Source organism: Nymphaea colorata, chromosome 6 (assembly GCF_008831285.2).
Source record: "Nymphaea colorata isolate Beijing-Zhang1983 chromosome 6, ASM883128v2, whole genome shotgun sequence".
Taxonomy (NCBI): Eukaryota; Viridiplantae; Streptophyta; class Magnoliopsida; order Nymphaeales; family Nymphaeaceae; genus Nymphaea; species Nymphaea colorata.
The window spans coordinates 1,646,221-1,664,725 of record NC_045143.1 but is presented as its reverse complement, the minus strand read 5'-3'; the positions used below and the strand labels follow the sequence as shown (position 1 = coordinate 1,664,725).

The 18,505-nt window shown below is 38.9% G+C and overlaps 2 protein-coding genes and 1 non-coding gene across 3 annotated transcripts; 1 reads left to right on the top strand and 2 right to left on the bottom strand.

Annotated features, from left to right (window-relative positions):
- The first annotated feature begins 2,145 nt into the window (after positions 1-2,145).
- Positions 2,146-13,505, top strand: LOC116256149 (probable NOT transcription complex subunit VIP2). The gene is made up of 13 exons (XM_031632389.2): positions 2,146-2,650; positions 3,990-4,101; positions 4,183-4,361; positions 5,619-6,000; positions 7,752-7,958; positions 8,036-8,137; positions 9,720-9,808; positions 10,062-10,307; positions 11,262-11,672; positions 11,764-11,816; positions 11,909-11,950; positions 12,362-12,506; positions 13,141-13,505. The coding sequence occupies exons 1-13, from the start codon at positions 2,630-2,632 to the stop codon at positions 13,198-13,200; spliced, it is 2,049 nt and encodes a 682-aa protein (XP_031488249.1). The 5' UTR covers positions 2,146-2,629; the 3' UTR covers positions 13,201-13,505.
- On the bottom strand, positions 4,018-4,101 carry LOC116256943 (small nucleolar RNA snoR35). The gene has a single exon (XR_004173263.1). It is a non-coding gene; the product is annotated as a small nucleolar RNA snoR35 (small nucleolar RNA).
- Positions 13,506-13,972: 467 nt separating the features above from the next.
- Positions 13,973-15,676, bottom strand: LOC116256071 (protein LURP-one-related 5). The gene is made up of 2 exons (XM_031632226.2): positions 14,998-15,676; positions 13,973-14,699 (listed from the first exon to the last, which is right to left on the bottom strand). Exons 1-2 carry the CDS (start codon positions 15,499-15,501, stop codon positions 14,256-14,258), a joined length of 948 nt encoding a protein of 315 aa, XP_031488086.1. The 5' UTR covers positions 15,502-15,676; the 3' UTR covers positions 13,973-14,255.
- Positions 15,677-18,505: the final 2,829 nt, after the last annotated feature.

Genomic DNA, 18,505 nt, shown 5'->3' with positions numbered 1-18,505 from the left:
CTGATACTTTCCAGCCATCCCATCACCTATACATGGTGCTGCTTCGTCTTAGCTACAGGTGTCACCATTTCCATATGTCTATTTCATTTTAACGAACAAGTTCACAGGCATTCTTAGGATAAGCTCTAGCAATATTTTATTGAGCAACATCATTGTATACTATACGCCACAATTATACAATTTTTTTTATTTCACAAAGGCTTCGCAGTTTGGCTGCTGCGCAAGGAACGACATTCGACGTGATCTGAGCTCTCTCTCTCTTACATTTCTTTTTCTATTTAGTATCATTCACCTTGAACCTCTTCCAATCTTTTGTGGTTTGTCATTGTCGACAACCTGAAGATGAACTAGTGGTAGATTCGGATCAGGGTTTAGAAGTAATCTATGTTCTTCTTGCTTATGAAAAGTTAGATTAAGATGGTGATTGACAAGAAAAACGTAGTGTTTTTTATCACGTACAAATTCTTGTTTAGAACTTTTGTATCTTATGACAGGGAGGAGAGGGGAGGGGGCGGGGTATTGGAGGGGAGATCCATGGATCAACTCTGGCATCTCTGGAGGAATTCCTCATATAATATTCCAAAAATAAAGAACTTGGAGGCTCTAAATGCACCCATCTGATCAGATGCATGGAGCTCATGTTGGCAGGTGCACCATGTCCTTATAAGCCATTACAGCCATCAAATGGGTTGTTATTGAGCCAGCAGAGGAAAAGAATCTGGCAAAAACATGGCAAAAAAACTCAGAGAGAGTGAGAGCGAGAGAGTTGAATCTGTGGTACATTAAGATTGTGTGTGTTTTTTTAAGGAGTGAGTGGTTCACTCTACCGTTTTGAGTGAGTGGTTCACTCTACCGTTCTTAAGAGAGGCATCTGCTACTGCTATCTTCCTACGCCCTTCATAAGTCATGCTTCGAGATCTTTTACAGTCTAGAAAAAAAGAACACTGGGACGTGATAGTAACCACTATGAGATTCAAACACGAATCCTTTTAGGAGATGAACCACTTTGTTGCTCAGTGCACTACAACCACTTGGGTAACAAGCAGTGCAACTATCAAACTCTTGACTTCAACTTGAAATTTTTATTCCAAATCTTGGATCAAAAGCAAGATGTACTCATCTACAGCAAGAAAAAACAATTACCGCCACTGATTTTCTGCAATTTATATAGCGAAATAAGAAAAAGCAGCGCTAATCCGTAATACGAATCAGTGTAACCACTTGACCGAATAGTCCTGCTCTTATGTTAGTGTAGAAGTCGAACAATCCTTAGCGATACGCATTATTAGTCTACTTTCCAAAGGGAAAGCCTTTCATAAAATTATACCAAAGTGGATCACTCATAAAGTTGGAAAAGATCGCTGCCATTCTCTTTGGTTGGTCTAAGGAGCATCACCATGATGTTCGATCCTCAACCGGAAGAACATCGAGCTTCGCTAAAACTGACAGTAGACTGAATGCAAAGCTCTTGCTCTTACTTTTCAGAAACTCTTGCACTTATTTTGTTCTACAAGTTTTCAATAAACAATAGCCGCATTATAATATTAAGAAAGAAAAGCAGTATACTACTAAATGTTTTCTAGCAGGATGTGAGTTCTCAAAAATGCAAGCATATTTGTTTATTGATTTTGGTAACTCCAGTAACTTTTTACCATATTTTTGATCACATATTTTAATGTCAATTGATGTGTCAGCGAGCATTTAATCCCCTGATTCTAAGGTAGATCTTTACATACGCCATCTTTTTTACCCTCATCATGAAATTGACTATCCAAAATGCTCAAAACCAATATAAGAGATTATGTTTGCTTTGTGCATAAATGAGCATTTTCAAAAGCTTTATGGGTTTCTCATTATGCAAATTACATTTAAAAATATTCTAACTAATTGGTTGTTTTCTCAACTATTTTCAGTGATCATTTTCTCTTCTGTTTGAATTCTGCCTCGAATAATTTTCTGATTCACCGCTACTTTGATTATCAGCAAAAAAATGGTTTTTAATTCAAAAGTTTCTTATAATTAAAATTTATAGGGACTTTTCGGGGTTATTCTTTATTGGAAAAGTAAAACGAAATTGAAGAATAGCGAGGCATTCTGTATAATGGCGCATAGGACGTCGAACCCAGGCGATCCTGTTCTGCCGGACCATCGCCTGTTTGAATCTGCGTTCGTCCCGTTCCCTCACCCATTGTCCGTTCCCCCTGCGTTCTCCTCTGGCCCTCACCCGATTCGTCCGTCTTCATCAGTCCAATCCTTTCCTCTCCTCTCTCTACCTCTCTTTGGCCGTCCCAAGCTCTTTCCCCCTTTCTCTCGCGAATCCACGATCAGACCCAGCCGATCAAATCCGATCGATCGATCGATCCATCCGTGGTGGAGATAAACAGGGAGTGGCGGAGTTGCCCTAGGCGTGGGGCGGCAGGGTTTTGCGGGCTCGGGTGAGTCGACGATGCCTGCTTCATCCCATCACCGGAGTAGGCGTTTCGATTCTAGTGGGAAAGCCTTTCTGGATTGGAGATACTCGGTGCCTGTTCTGGATTAGGGCGTTGTTTCTTGCTCGATCGTTTTCGTTGTGTTTCTTCGCTCTAAGTAGAGATAGGTGAGCGAGTTTGGAGACACGGATTTTTCAAGTATGGCGGCGTCTTTGTTCCAGGTAAAGGATACCTCGTTTTTTCGTTTCGTTTTCTCTCCTCCGTTGTATGCATTTCAAAATTGTGAAGGGATTTCCGCGTGATCTGGTCTTTAGTGCTTGCCCTTGTATATGGCCGTAAGGGAGAGGAGTTCTTCTTTTCTTTCCGCTACTTAAGAGATGATCCTCCTCTCGATGCCTGCAACTCGCGTTGTTGGGAGAAATTTATGCGGCAAAAATGCAAAAATACTGTATGAGGGGATGTGCAAGATACTTTTGTTTTTTTCTCCCTTTCAAAGATGACAACTAGAGGGAAAAATTTGGCTCCGGTTTTAGTTTCATTTGTCAGATAGGTCAAGTATGTGGTTCTTCGTACTAGTTTGTTCGCTTTGGTAGATGACCCGCCAGTCGTGCTTGCTTTTGATATGGCTCAACTTCAGATAACGATGCTAGATAATTTAGGAGTCATGCTTTTGATTGCTGAGACTGCACTCGTGTCATCGTATGCTTCTCCTTTGAGAATTCGCGTCTCCTTGCAACCTTTCCCTTGTCTTCTATGTTCTAACTTTTTCCACCTATAATGACTTCCCGGTCTGGTTGATCATCATGCTGCGGATTTCCTGCGTGATTCTTTTATTCTCTAGAATTTCATATCTTTCATCTCGTGCACATAGAAATGGGTACCTGTTATCATGGTTTTTGGCTCTTTTTTTACGAGTCATGCTTTTGATTGCTGAGACTGAACTCGTGTCATCGTATGCTTCTCCTTTGAGAATTCGCGTCTCCTTGCCCCTTTTCCCTTGTCTTCTATGTTTTAACTTTTTCCACCTATAATGACTTCCCGGTCTGGTTGATTGTCGTGATTCTTTTATTCTCTAGAATTTCATGTCTTTGATCTCGTGCACATAGAAATGGTGCCTGTTACCATGGTTTTTGGCTCTTTTTCATTTTTACTTTACTTTGCATTCTTTCGTCATGTGCTTTCTTTGGTGTTTCATTGTCAGCTATTTCAGTCCTTTATTATTGATTAACGTGTGTCAGTTTTCATCTCTACTAATGATTTATGTCCATAATCTGTTTTTACTGGTTTAATTCATTGGCTGGTTACATGCCACTGAGCTCTTCTTTGTTTCAAAAGAAAAAATGATCCGTGGAATTGGCAATTCAGAAAAATCTTGCCCTTGCATTTAATAGAAAAAAATGATAAGCCAAAGCATCTGACTCTTGAATTTTTACTTGTTCCAAGATATCTTGTTTTATTGCAGATGCTTTATATTTCTTGTTTGTGTCAACAATTTTTCTGTTAATATGTTGGAGATTCTGGCTGGTCTATCTGCCTTAACTGAACTTTTTTACTGTGCAGTCAACTCTAAATGGTTCAACTACGAACCTTCCAGATTCTACAAGTACAGGCAGGCCTTTTACAAGCTCTTTTTCAGGCCAATCAGGATCTGCTCCTGTTTTTCACCACTCAGGTTAGAGGAGTTCCTTGTATCTTGAATTACACTTCTTTAATGGCATTGATGAAACTACATCCTGAAGCACCTCCTTGGTAGGTTCTTTACAAGGACTTCATAATATCCACGGGAGCTTCAATGTGAATAATATGCCTGGATCCCTTCAGTCTCGCAATTCAGCTTTGGGTGGGGTGCCTTCCACCGGTGTTCAGCAGCCTTCTGGTAGCCTTTCCACTGGGCGATTTGCATCAAACAACCTTCCTGTCGCACTTTCTCAGGTGCCTGCCTTGCCTTAATAAATAATTGATAGGGCAAATTCAGGGTTCTAAGTGCTGCAAAATATCATATGCTATGTAATGTTATGCATCGTAACTATAGAGGAACCTGTTGTGATTGTGATGCAACTTGAGACTAGTTTCAGGGATGTAATTATGCTGTAATGGATGTAACTTAGGTTACACCCCAGCATCTAACATTATGGTATGAGATTGTATAAATGTTACTTGCACCTTCAAAACATAAAAGGCTAACATTATGGTACGATATTGTATAAATGTTTCTTGCACCTTCAAAACATAAAAGGTGGCATATAATTTTTAAAAACTTAAACTTACATAAATACCCTTAAAACTGAATATTAAGAGTGTCATCAAGCTCACTATAAGGGATGATTTCGCCATCAAAATTAGGGGTTTTCATGGTTTCTTTGTGTACAACCTTATTTCTACACTCAAACTTTTGAAGCTTTATGGCAATTGCGTTGTTCAAAGACTAAAGTCATAGACATTAATGTTTATTTATTTGATATCAGTTTAGGCATAGGGAATGATTTAAGTTATTAAAACCTTGTTCCTTTTAAGATGCCGTTCATGGCCATCTTAATATGAAACTGTAGTTTCATTTTCCAGTAATATAACGTTTTTGTTCTTTTTTTTGTACTTTTTCCTAAGTTTTCTATTTTTTATGGATGTAAAAATGTTTTCCAATGGAATTTATGATTTTTAGAGTTCATTACATTATGCTTCAATACCTATTTATTTTGTACCTTACCAATAAGTGTTGCCATACACCTTTTACAACATTGTGTAAATTTCACACTATTGGAAATTACTGGGACAAGATGTGTGCGTGCCAACTTGGTTTTATTGCTCTAGTTCATCTCCTTTCCTAGTGCAATCATGGTTCTTTCAGTTAAAGTGAAATCATGATTATGTGAGTTATAGAATTAGGTCAATCTTAAATTTTAGCTGTTGAAGACCCTTCTAATCTTCTGTAGATCTTGACATGATGATTGTCTATTTATTTTTCTAAACAAAAAGGCATATAACATGATCTATGGGACCTTTTGGCCACCCAATGATTTGGTTAGACAAAGGTGAGTGAGGACCTGCTTGCCTGTTTTTGTAAGTGTATGTATGCATCGTGTGCACTGCTTCATTTTATCTCCCATGCTCTTAGATGCACGCAGATGTGCCACTAATCTGAACTAAGATAGCTGCTTCAACTAAAGGCTTTAAACTATGACATGGTTGCAGCTATCACATGGAGGTTTGCACGGACATTCTGGGGTTACAAATAGAGGAAACATCAGTGTTGTGGGAAGCCCTCCATTTAGTAGCAGCATGAATGGAGTTGGTGGTTCTATTCCTGGCATACCCCCTACCTCTGCTTCTCTTGGTAACCGGAGTGCTGTTCCTGGACTAGGAGTGTCTCCTATTTTAGGCAACACTGGTCCTCGACTTACCAACTCCATTGGCAACATGGTTGGTGCAAGTAATGTTGCACGAAACATAAGCTCTGGAGGTGGATTGGGTGTGCCTGCACTAGCCTCACGCGTAAATCTGAGTGCCAATAGTGGTAGTGGTGGTTTAAACGTTCAAGGACCAAGCAGACTCATGAGTGGTGTGCTTCAGCAAGGTTATCCCCACATCTTTTGTTCTTAATGCTCTTTTATACCTTTTTTTATTTCTTTTTCCTCCATTTTGGAAGCAGATTCTGCTTTACAACCATTCTGCTCAAACAGTTTAGATGTGATTGTGGTTTCAGATATGAACATCTTAAGTGCATAGCGAATTGCCAGTACATTTAAAGAATTAGGTGGTGCAGTTTGTTGGACTTCATGACAGTATTTTCCCTATATGGGGTTACGGAATGCAATGCCTAAGTTGTGCTTATTTTTCAAAGTCCTGCTTGTCTATAATTTAGCAATATTGTTGCTATCTTCTAAGACATATCTTTTTTCTCACATATATGCGACACTATGTTGGAAATTCTGAGCATTTGTTGCCTCACCCTCCACAAGTTTGGAAGTAACATAAGTCTTGAATGGCATCTGCTGTGGCAATATGGACACAATATAATACTTAAACTATTGTATTCCGAGGTGCCTAAATCCTCTTAACTCTTAAGGATGGGAATTTCTTCCTTCTGAGCAATGCGGGGCTATCTTAGATACATAGAATAATTTATCCTGGCTTTGATTTTCTATGTTAATATGCTACCAATCTAATATATGACATTTCAATTCCTCTATTATTATGTACCAAATATTTAGTTGCAGTTTTCCACCAGCTAGTAGTGTTCAATTTACCATGATTTTCTTGAAAAAATTCTGATATTTAAGTTATCATGCAATTTTCTTTCACCAGATTCTCCAGAAGCATGAGTTCCATGGCTTTGTTTCGCACTCAGTAGGGCCCTTTGGCTTATGGTTGTGATAACTAAGTCATACAAGTACTTTGTTTAACATGTTACTTCCTTGGTGCATCTTTCTATATGTACTTATTTCTTTTGCTACTTCTTTCTCTTGCTTTTTTAGCTTCTTTCATGTATACAGTTGTTGCTTATTACTTGAATATGCCTCATTTTAGGTTCTAACATGCAAGGGTGGAAGCTCCTCTTGCATGATGAAATAAAAGCGACTTCTTCAATATCATCACAAAATACATGCTCTGAAGTAATCTCAATTCTAATAGAATCAGGGATACAATTTGTGCACTCAATAATAATAATGAAAAGATTTTGTTATATCACATAAATGCATACAATCTTGCACAAAATATAGAAGGGAGAGTGCTTATTGATGGACACAAGGGCTGTTGAAAGTGCCCCATGGCTATATATATGTAGATATATTTATTTATGTTAACAGAACTAAGGCTTGCTTATACCTTAATAGCAAACAGTGGTTAACTAATCTTAGAAGGCCACTATAAAATTCTTTTTTCTTTTTTCCATGCTATTACTATAGGATGTTTCTGTCCTTGTACTTTTGGAGTTGTCTTGTCCTTGATATGATGCTTTATGGAGACTTGTATCTAAAAAGTTGTCAGCTGTTTGATGTAGCTTCAGATAGTTGGATGGTTTTTGCATGCCAAAGCGAATGTTAATTGTTTTAGTTTCTTTCATGCCTATTGCTTCTACGAGATCAAATTAAAAGGATCATTTTTTTTTTTAACATTCAACTTTGGCAGCCCTGGATCCCTTAGCATGCATAAGAGCATGCATGTTTGAACATTGAAGTGCATAAATGATATTTGCAATGTGATTGCTAATAGGAAATGATGTACTGCAGTGAACTTTGGTTAGATTTTTTTTCATCTCTATGTTGATCAACTTGGGTGAGTTTATGTAATTCAGTGCGTTTAATACCTTTGTTGGTTGTACAGCTCCACAAATGTTTCCCATGTTAGGTAGTTCATTCTCTACATCAGGAGGTCCCTTGGCTCAAAACCAAGCAGCAGGGAATAATCCATTAAGCACCCTGGGGATGTCAAATGATGTAAATGCTAATGATGGTTCCCCATTTGACATAAATGATTTTCCTCAATTAACTGGCCGTCCAAGCTCCGCTGGAGGGCCTCAAGGGCAATTAGGTGGGATGGCCTTACTTGTATTCTGTCACAAAATTCTGATATTCCATTCCAACTTGTTGATTGATGTATTTATGCAGGTTCATTAAGAAAACAAGGTGTTGGTGTAAGTTCCATAGTTCAACAAAGTCAAGAGTTCAGTATCCAAAATGAAGACTTTCCGGCCCTTCCAGGATTCAAAGGTCCCTTTTTCATGGCCTTTCATAATTTTGGCTTCATCTATCTCTTTGTTAATTTTGTCTATGCAAAACCTTGGCTTGTTGGTCTATGTTGATTGAATTACTGAAGTGCTTGTCCATGCAAGTAATCATTTTGCATTTTATCTGCTAGTTGCTTTTAGCTTTACTTTTCCTTTTACTGCATGTGCTGACCATGGTACTCATGTTTTCTCACAAGCATCAGAGATTCTGATGCCATGTTTATGTTCTTATCATGGAAGTCATAATTACTAATAAAATGCTTTCTTCTTCACTTTAGTTTATTTATGAAAGCATTTAAATTCCTTAAAGCACTTCCCAATTAGTGAATAAAATACTACTGTAGTTGGTGGTCTTGGAACTAATTTGTCACAAGAAGGTTCTGTTCCAGTTGGTGGAGAGATGTAGCTTTGCCATCAATTGCGGTTGATAAGCACTTGCTAGGCAAATTGTCCCTTGCCCTAAGTCACATGGGTACGCCAGTAAGGGCCATATACTTGTGTCACCGTACCCGTACCCAAAGTGGATGCTTGAACACACTTGGGTACTTTTTAGATCGAAATTGATCCAAATTGCTTAATTTTACTTGATTTAATTTTTTCCAACTCAGTTTTCATTCTGTTTTTACAGTTATTGTTTATTAAAATGTAAAAATTTTTGCTATATCACTTGTTTATTTAAATGTTGCTTTGATTTTGATTTTTTTTTGAGTTATTTTGCACACACACACACACACACACACACACACACATATATATATATATATATATATATATATATATATATATATATATATATATATATCTTGTTGTACCCTTGTACCCATGCTTTTTAAAGTTGTTGTGTCCGTAGTATATCTCCGTATCCAAACCATACCTGTACTCATGTGACTTAGCCCTTGCCCAATATAATTAAGCAGAGTTGAGCCATGGCAGAACCGTGGCAGTGGTGGATTTGCAAGTTATCAATGACCTAAGTCACATGGGTATGGGTACAGAGATAGAGGTATGGACGTGGTAATGCTAGAAAATCTAGGTATGCAAAATTACACAAAAAAATCAAAATGAAATTAACATTTTAAAAAACAAGTGATATAAATAAAAACATTAATATGTTAATGAACAATAACTCTAGAAAATAGAATGAAAACTGAGTTAGAAAAGCTTAAATCAAGTAAAATTCAGTAGTTTGGAGCTAAAAATACCCAAGTGTGTCCAAGTAGCCTCTTTAGGTATGGGTATGATGGGTACGTGAATCTTACTGAGATACTCATGTGACTGAGTCAATGATTAATTGATGGGATTCTGCAATTGATGATTGACTGTGTAGTTTTGCTATGGTAGTCTTGCATGATGGAATGGAGCTATAGCTACTCTTTATCGTTCATTTATTTTGTTTTGCTTGGGTTTACATGGCACTGTCATTTTTATGTCAGTTCGCACTTGCAAATCCGGAAACAATCAGACTTACAGAATAATTCTATGCATCCTGGATTGCTGTGCTGCTGTCTGTTTCAGCAGTAGCCGAGGTGTCTAATTTTTTTGCTTTCTGGGTTTTATTCAAGCAGGTAATAATGCTGATTTCGGAATGGATTTGCATCAGAAAGAAGCACACCATGAAAATGCCATGTCAATGATGCAGTCTCAGCATTTTCCTGTATGTCTGGTCTTTCTTTTGCATTGATCTATTTCCATTAGGATACTCCTAACATTCATGTATCTTTGGTCTGGTTGAAGGAGGGTCTAAGGGCTGGCTTGAATCAAGTCCATGCAACTTCATAGGTTTCAGTTCTTTGTTGCATATTCTTGATTCTGTTGGATTTCTGTTATTGTTTGTCAATCTAAATTAGTTTTTCACTTTTTGGAGGTTAAGAAGAGTTACTGAGTTTAAATTTGCATGTGAAATGCAGATGGGAAGATCTGCTGGATTCAGCTTGGCAGGGCCATATGTGACTCATCGACAGCAGCAGCAACAGCAACAGCAGCAACAACAGCAACAGCAGCAGCAGCAACAACAACAACAACAACATCATGCTTCCTCAATAAGCAACCCAGGGGCTTCTTATGCAGCTGCAAGCACTCCAGATCTTCTTCACCTGCATGGTTCTGATATATTTCCCTCTTCACATGGCATGCCTGCATCTTATCACTCTCAGGTATTCTTTCTATCGATGATTTGTTTAAGTTCTTACTTCTCCCTTTCTTTCATTGCACAATCAGTCTTTGAGAGACAGATTCTCTGAAAAAGGGATGCTGAAGCTCTTGGCTTTATGGATTTCACTTGTCAAAATTTTCATGAGCTGCTAAGTTTTGGATGGCCAAATTTGAGCTATGGAGTTCAGTAACTGATGCTATGCATCCCTCCTTTTGGAGTTGCCAAGCTCAAAAGTGGGTATATGGTCCACTGATGGCTATGAATCAGTTTTGCTCGGAAATTTCTTAGCGAGTTCTTTGCCCAGAATGTGTTCAATAGCTTTTCTTTTCTTGTAAGTCTTAGATTAAAAGCCACTTTGTTTGAACGAAAATGCTAAAAGTAAATAGAATACCTTGGCTATTAAAATAGATAACAGAGTGATAAATTTCCTACATGGCAAATAGGTATGGAACTGATCTATTGATAAAAAACAAGCTAACTAGATGAAAAAAAAAGGTGAATGTGTAGGATAAAAAAAATACAACTTTTTAAATAAATGGGTTTTCACTTTTTGAAGATGAAAATTTCATTGACATCCCAACTTGGTGGTGAGATGAGATTTTCTAGGTCTTCATTCCAAATAAAATGAAAAATACACATTTAAATTGCGTTTCAAAAATATTAAAAATGCACATTTGAATTGCGTTTCAAAAATATTCTGCTGACGTTATAGATTTTATTATTATACCTTTTGTCATTAAATAGGCAAAAAATGAAACTATCCTGTGGTATATGCTTTTCATTTTTCCACTACTTTGAAGTATGATGCTATTTTACTTCTCATCTTTTTTTGAAGGCCTTTTTGTTGGCACCACGATACTATTGTTGTTTTGTTAGTAATATTGGTGATTATGGCTGTGGTTCAATCTTTGCAGTTTCCTGATAATTATCCTGATATTGGCTTTTGCTCTACTAGGTCCAGACCAGCAGTACGGCTAACCTTGGATTGAGACCCATGAACAGTCCTAATCCTAATTATGATCAGCTTATTCAGCAGTATCACCAATCCAACCAGTCACAGTTTCGCATGCAACAAGTGATGCCCTTTCAGCAGTCATATAGAGATCAGAGTTTGAAATCGTTGCAGAGCAGCCAAGCTACTCCAGACCGTTTTGGCCTGCTTGGACTATTAAATGTTATAAAGATGAGTGATCCTGTTCTTACATCACTTGCATTGGGAATTGATCTAACAACACTGGGGTTGAATTTGAACTCAAGAGACAATCTTCATAAAACTTTTGCTTCCCCATGGTCTGATGGACCTGCAAAGGGTGATCCTGAGTATTCTCTGCCACAGTGTTATGTACAACCTGCACCTAAATTGCAAGTGAGTGGTTTCAAAATGTTCGGTGGTCATTGGATTATTGTGCATCAGTTCTTTTAATATGTATAATTCTGACTTGTTTTAATGAATGTAGCCAGGATACTTTTCAAGATTCCGGCCAGAAACATTACTTTATATCTTTTATAGGTATTTCTTTGTAAAATTCTTCCGATGTTCTAAATTTTTACCTTTGTTGCAGTGCAACTAAAGCTTCTTTTGGTATTTTCCTTTGGTTGCAGTATGCCAAATGATGAAGCTCAGTTGTATGCTGCCAATGAGCTGTAATCTCTCTCCCTCTCTCTCCCTCTCTCTGCCTCCTCCTCTCTCTCTCTCTCTCTAACTGAAACACATACAGGGACTTGTATATGTTCAGTGCTAAAAGATTTTGTATGCACATCACTTGCTGGAAGCTACTTAGACTTTAAGCTGTATCTATAAAGAGTTGTCTTGGTTTTAGTTTTGATTGTATGCTATTTTTGGATATACAGCTCAAAACCAATGTGGCTGGGAACCTGGGGTCTGGTTCGTTAACACGAGTAAAACCCCAGTGTTATCTATAAGCGATATTGACAATATAGGCAATATCTGTTAACACCTGAATGCATATCTGACCGCTGTATTCCATCTGCTACTGATGCCTTCAGTTGCATCCTTTTCTGTATGTCCTAATCATTCTTTTGGTTTTTCTGCAGGATGAACCAGGGTTGGCTCTACCACAAAGAACTGCGGTTGTGGCTTTTAAGGCCTCCAAATATGGAACCTCTTGTTAGGACACACACATACGAGAGAGGAACATATCTTGCTTTTGATCCTAACACGTGGGATACTGTTCGTAAGGTTTGGAAGCTATTAAAATTCGTCCCAACTTGCATTCCTTTCTCACGTTCTGTGTGTTTGCATGCCTTTGTTTTCAGTAGGGTAGAGAATTTTTTTGTATGGTGATTTTGCCTAGGATCAAGATTTTAAATTATTAAAAGGGTCGTTGAAGATTGCTAGGCCATTTCATATTAAATTTTGCTAGTATGCCCTTATAAAATATATATATAGAGAGAGAGAGCCCTGACAATTAAGCCCTTGTGAAGAACAGTATGAAGCTCGTAACAGAATTCTGGGTCGGGATTCTATCCTTTTCTGAGAGAACCTTATTTCATGTTAATGGACGTAGAAAGTAGTGATATGACTGTTATTTAATTTTTAAACTCATATTTGACATGCTTAAGCTTTACCCTATGGAGGCTCAAGAAAGATCACGTCTCTTTAAGAGGCTTGAGGTTTTTTTATGTTTGTAGGCTTCTTGAGTCGCCTGTCCTCAAATTAACGTCTTGGGTCCTGTTTGGGATCTTTATTTAAGGTTAAGGAAGTCTGCTAGTTTGAAAATGGAGTCTGCTAGATTGAAAATGGCACTTCAAATCTTGTAGCTTATTATATGTTACTATCGTCTCATGCGACAAATGTTTGTAATGAACTGCAGGAAAATTTCATCCTCCAGTACGAGATGATTGAAAAGCGGCCAACAATTCCACAGCATTAGAGAATGGTTTCATGTAATTGTATTAGTTTTGTAGCTGAACGATTGATCTCTAAAAATTGTACCAATGTATTCTGAGTTCCTGGCGAAATGGCATCCAGGTTTTTCCTTTTCAGTTAACTTGTTTGCCGATCTTGGGCTGGTGAAGCACCCGATCTGGCTTTTACTGGTTAACCGGCCGGGCCTATTTTACCAAATCTGAGATTTGGATGCCTCCGGGGCTGGTTACTCTTTTCTTTATTGTATGAATTCGTCCATTTAATGAGTAAGCGTATGAAAGTGGCTAGGCCTTTTATTTTCTCCACTAACATCAATGCCCATGCACGCCTGAGGCTGTAAATTTCTCCAACCTTCCCTAACCATGGTTCTGTTCTTACCATATAGTTACATATTCTTCCAAGTTGTAACTGGCAATCTCGGGTGATACGTTTGACGAGAATATGGCCTTATGCTAGTGATTTTTCTTTTCCTCATAATTTTATTCAACAGTCCTACCATGGATTTCCATGGACATTGTCAGCCACTTGCAGAACCATGTTCCAAAAGTTTCGGGATATTTAGACTTTGCATGCTCTGGAATTCCGATATCATATAAGAAGCTGCAGAAGTGGCAGTATGTTTAAAAAAATACTTCAAACTAATTATCACCCAATAACAGTACGCAGGCATGCTTGAAAGCAGGAACTGCATATATAATATATATATATATATGTGTGTGTGTGTGTGTGTGTTTAACAGTGCTATTAGGTTATTTATATGTACTGTGCTCCTCAAGGAATGAGAATTTCCAAAGCTCTTTTATCTCCGGTACTGCCTCAAAGAAAAATCTTTCCTCCGAATCATACAGAGAACTCAAACAAAACGTGTGTCGTCATGTTATAAGGAATTCGAAGGAGACAGTGGGGTCATATACAGAATCGGAGAAATTCGTCTTTGTCGACCATGAAGAACAGCTACACTACAGCCTCACACACACGCGAAAACACACACAAGCACGTGTTTGCACACGCACACAGAGTCTTCCTCTCCTTGTTCTTACAGATGAAAGATGAAGGCCATTAAGAGGTCTCCAGAGGGAGTTGCTGCTGAGTGGGTGTAATGGCAGGGGCGTCGTGCAAGGTGGTAGCGGGCTGATCCCCGTAGATCTGGTCTAATACCAGCACCATTCCCATGGCAAAGGCGCTATCGAACCCGGCTTTGACGCAGAGGCAGAAGACATCCTTCCCAAGCACGACCTCGTCGCTCACCTTCTTTCTCCTCACCTCTGCCAGCGTCTCCCTCGAGCTGCTGTCGTAAACGGTGCAGGATCTCTGGGGGTAAGACCCGTCGATCTGGTATTCGGCAGAGATAGAGTTGGTGTCGCTGCCGTACACTTCCACCGTGACGGAGGTGTTGCTGCCGCCGGTGCCGATGATGGACGACCTCCTCACGCTGAAGCTGGGTTTCTGCCCATCTTTCCTCTCTCCTTCAAATCCTTCCCACCGATGGTGGAGGCTCGGCCTCTGCTTTCCCATTTCAGGAGACGACTAATGTTAGTTTTTCTTCTTCTCTGTGTGTGTGCAAGTTTGGTTCAAGAAGGTGAATAGACGGGAAGATCAGGGGGGCTTAACACATTAATTAATTGTCATTTTTTTTTTTTGCTGGTGTGGATGTGATCAAATGAATGAAAGTTTCCAAGAAGAGAAGAACAAATAAGAGGAGAGAAAGCGGAACAGAGGCATCTAGGCTTTTCCTACGGGGCCCGATGTGAAAGTAAGGCGAATAGAAGAAGACGTAGAGGAAGAGGAGATGAGGGCGAACCTTTTTCCTGACGGTGAGGATGCATTTGCCTTGCGCGTCCATGAGAACCATCTCGTCTCTATCCCTCGTATCTGGTCCCCCGTAGTTATCCACCCTGAACACGACCTCCCCCTTGGAATCGTAGACGTTGAACCCGTCGCCGGCGAAGAAGTGCGACGTCTTACTGACGGTGAAGACGCTCTCTTGCTCGAAGCAGAAGCACCCGTCCTCCACCATCTCGTTCGCCGCTTGGCCCTCCTGGCTCATCCTCCTCTGCCGCTTCCTGGTATCTGCGTTTCCTCTCCCTCTATCTCCGCAACAAATGGAAGACTCGGATAGCACCAAACTCAGGAGAAGTATGACAAGAGAAGCACAAGAACTGGCTGCCTTCCCCCTATTTATCGTCCGCCCTTCCTCTTCCACCCGCTTATGATGGGCATCTCCTCTGCGCTCTCTGCTTATTGCTATGCTGCCGCCTCCACACACAGACACACATATATACGGCCGGTCAGGTGCCATCCTCATGTTATGTGACCCACTCTCACCCCACCCAACTAGCTCGTCATCTGATCCCTTTTGCGCTGTCCCTCGCTTTGCACCCTTTCTCGTTGAGCTGCTACTCAATGGCTGCACCAAGGATTGAGCCGGGCTTCGAAGCTTGGCATCTTCTAGATAAATGATCTTGATGCTTGATTCATTTACGTCAGCGAGTGAGATCGAGCAAATCTTGAAATGGGTTTGCAGGAAATTGAAAACCATTAAAGTTACAGTGACTTTCGTCAAACGCTTCCATGCAACTCTTATACTAAAATAATTTTCTCTGGTCTCTCGATGCAACTAGTAATATAATATGTTTCTCGGGTCCCAATCCAGCCAATTTGGTTTCGAATGTGCGACTTTGCAGCTTAGCTAAGCTAAGCTTCTTCATCCATGGAGCCGCTGGTCGCTTTCTTGGACTCTCCCGTTCTTTCTACGTGTTTCATTGGATGACCTCATAATGTGGTTCTCCAAAATTATCGCCGGAGAATCCAGCGTCGAGTCATCCGCGCCAACTAAGGTATGTGGTGGCAGACGGAAGCAGTCAACGTCCTGTCACTGCCTGAATCCGATGTACAAACTTGTGATCCTCCAAATCTGAGGACATGGATGTATGACGGCCACTCTTGAATGTCTGCACTAACGGCCGGAGTTTGGTGTTTCATGTAAATTGTAACATGCATGGACAGCCAGCCTTCTGATTTTTCAAGTCTTGTCAAAGTTCATAAGATAGTCTACCAAGCCATCAAACTAGCCTCATATATTAATAAACCTGGTTTGACTATGTCTGCCTTAAAAGTAGGAACATTTTAATTGTTTTTACTATGAAATGACTCGTAGAATATGACCCCAGTCAGAGATGAAGCCATGGGGCTGGCGAGAGACATGGCTTCTACCTTAAATTTTCAAAAAAAAAAAAAATCTACCTATAAATTTAAAAAAAAAAATCATTTAGCCGATATAGAAATTTTAAAAAGTTATTTTTATCATAAGTCAAAATTTTGAAACAATAGTTTAACCTTTAAATAAAAAATTCCTAACTCCGCCCATGATCTGCATAGAACGCTACAGTTAGCACATGGAGGAATGGTCTCTCATTCCCGAGCGTAAATCAAGTGAATAATTATGAAATGTCTGAAATGAATTTGATCGGTTGTTGGATTCCAATATGCATTCAAATCAGGTGTTTCTCGCGAAGGATGGGCCTTGCATCAACATTCCAAGTGAGACCTCAGCTTGACTTTGGCCAAACATAATATTGCATCGAAGTTGCTTCCATTCATTGTCTTCATCGAATCTGCTATTAGAACATACTGATATTTGGATTCAACTCCAGTGGCGTGGATTTGAATTTGAATTCAGATGAAAGTTTCACCAAATAACATTTAGATTTGAACAAAATAGTCTAGTTTTGCGGCAAGAAAACTACAGAAAAGCTATTTAAATCAATTAAACAACGAACCAAGTAAAGAAACTCGAGACAGACCTAGTGGGGGGGGCAAACATTTCTTTTTTTGTAATTGAAAACTGAAAAAAACATGTTTAGTATCACCTTTCGGTGGTCGAAAAAGCAGAACTTTGAGTGCCAGCATATATACCATCTCCTTTTGAAGACGTTCCATATATCTTCAATTGAAGAGTATCAAGTCCTTTCACCTCCCACCTTTTTTTAGCATTCACTCAAAGCAGAAGGAATCCAGTTATTATAGTGGCAAAAAATCTGAAGTCTGAATGCACGCTACTAATCGGCATCTGCCGTCGGCAACAGATAGGGAAAAAGGAAGATGCTTGGTCAATGATCTCATAGATCTTTTAAGGAGTTGGAATCCATGGATAATGAATTGAACCTACTGATGCTTGAGTTTGGACGTACACTTAAAAAGGATGTCAATGAATCAGATTACATTGGGCATCGGATCCAATTGTTTTTTCCGATATAAAAAAGTTCTAACATCCAATTAAGAAATGAAGTCGGATTTGGATTTAAGCAATAATATCCGACCAGATTCAGACATGGTTTTAAAGAAGTATATGAATCGATAATGAACATCACTATATTTGCCTATGTCCAACATCTATACATATTGAATGATTTAAGGAATGGTTGTGAATTTGAAAGTTACACTCGAACGTCTTATATCTGATTAAGATTTCAAGTTTAAAGTTCAAAAGCCAAACACAGTTTAAACTTTTCTTTAGTGGAGTTCGAATCCGAATTCAAATTCAAGTACATGAACAAATAAATCAAACATAATGAATACTATAAGATCCGGTCTGAATCCGGCACATTCACGTTCGTGCGCCCACTGCTTTTCCTCAACCCATTGCTTATGCCGGAAATTTCTGAGAGCTGAGGCAAGAATTGTTTCTGTCAAAAGTATGGTATGCAGTTTTCTCGTGCCAAAAACAAATAAACAAGCAAATAATAAATCAACGACTCCCTTGACATGATTAGTCACTTAGTTGAAAGAATTATTAGTACACAGCTGATCGCCCCCATCAAACATCCTCAGGGAGCAATCCAAATTAACCACGACGCGATGATCGATCCATTGATCGTGCTTCAATCGAAGGCGACGTCGTTTGTAACTACTCCACCAATACTTGAAGCCGACATGAAAATGCTGTTAATCAAGAAGTTTCATGTCCAGTTAGAAAAAGCCAATTGCTTATAACTGGGCTTTCATCTAATCATCGGGCCTGTTCATAAAACATGGCGCAAATTAGAAAAGTAGATACTTAAAATTGGAAAACTTAGATTGGCGGAAGAGAAGAATTTGGTTTTTTTTTTTTTTTTTTGGGTGTGTTGTGTGTGAATATATATATATATATATATATATATATATATATATATATATATATATATATATAGATGTTGGATGTGCAGTTAGAGGACAACTCTTGATCTTTTGTCAAATTGAGTGGTTGAGAGAAAAGCAAGATCATATATAAATTATAAAAAGTTGAATGGTGACTTTAGTATTTTAGAGTC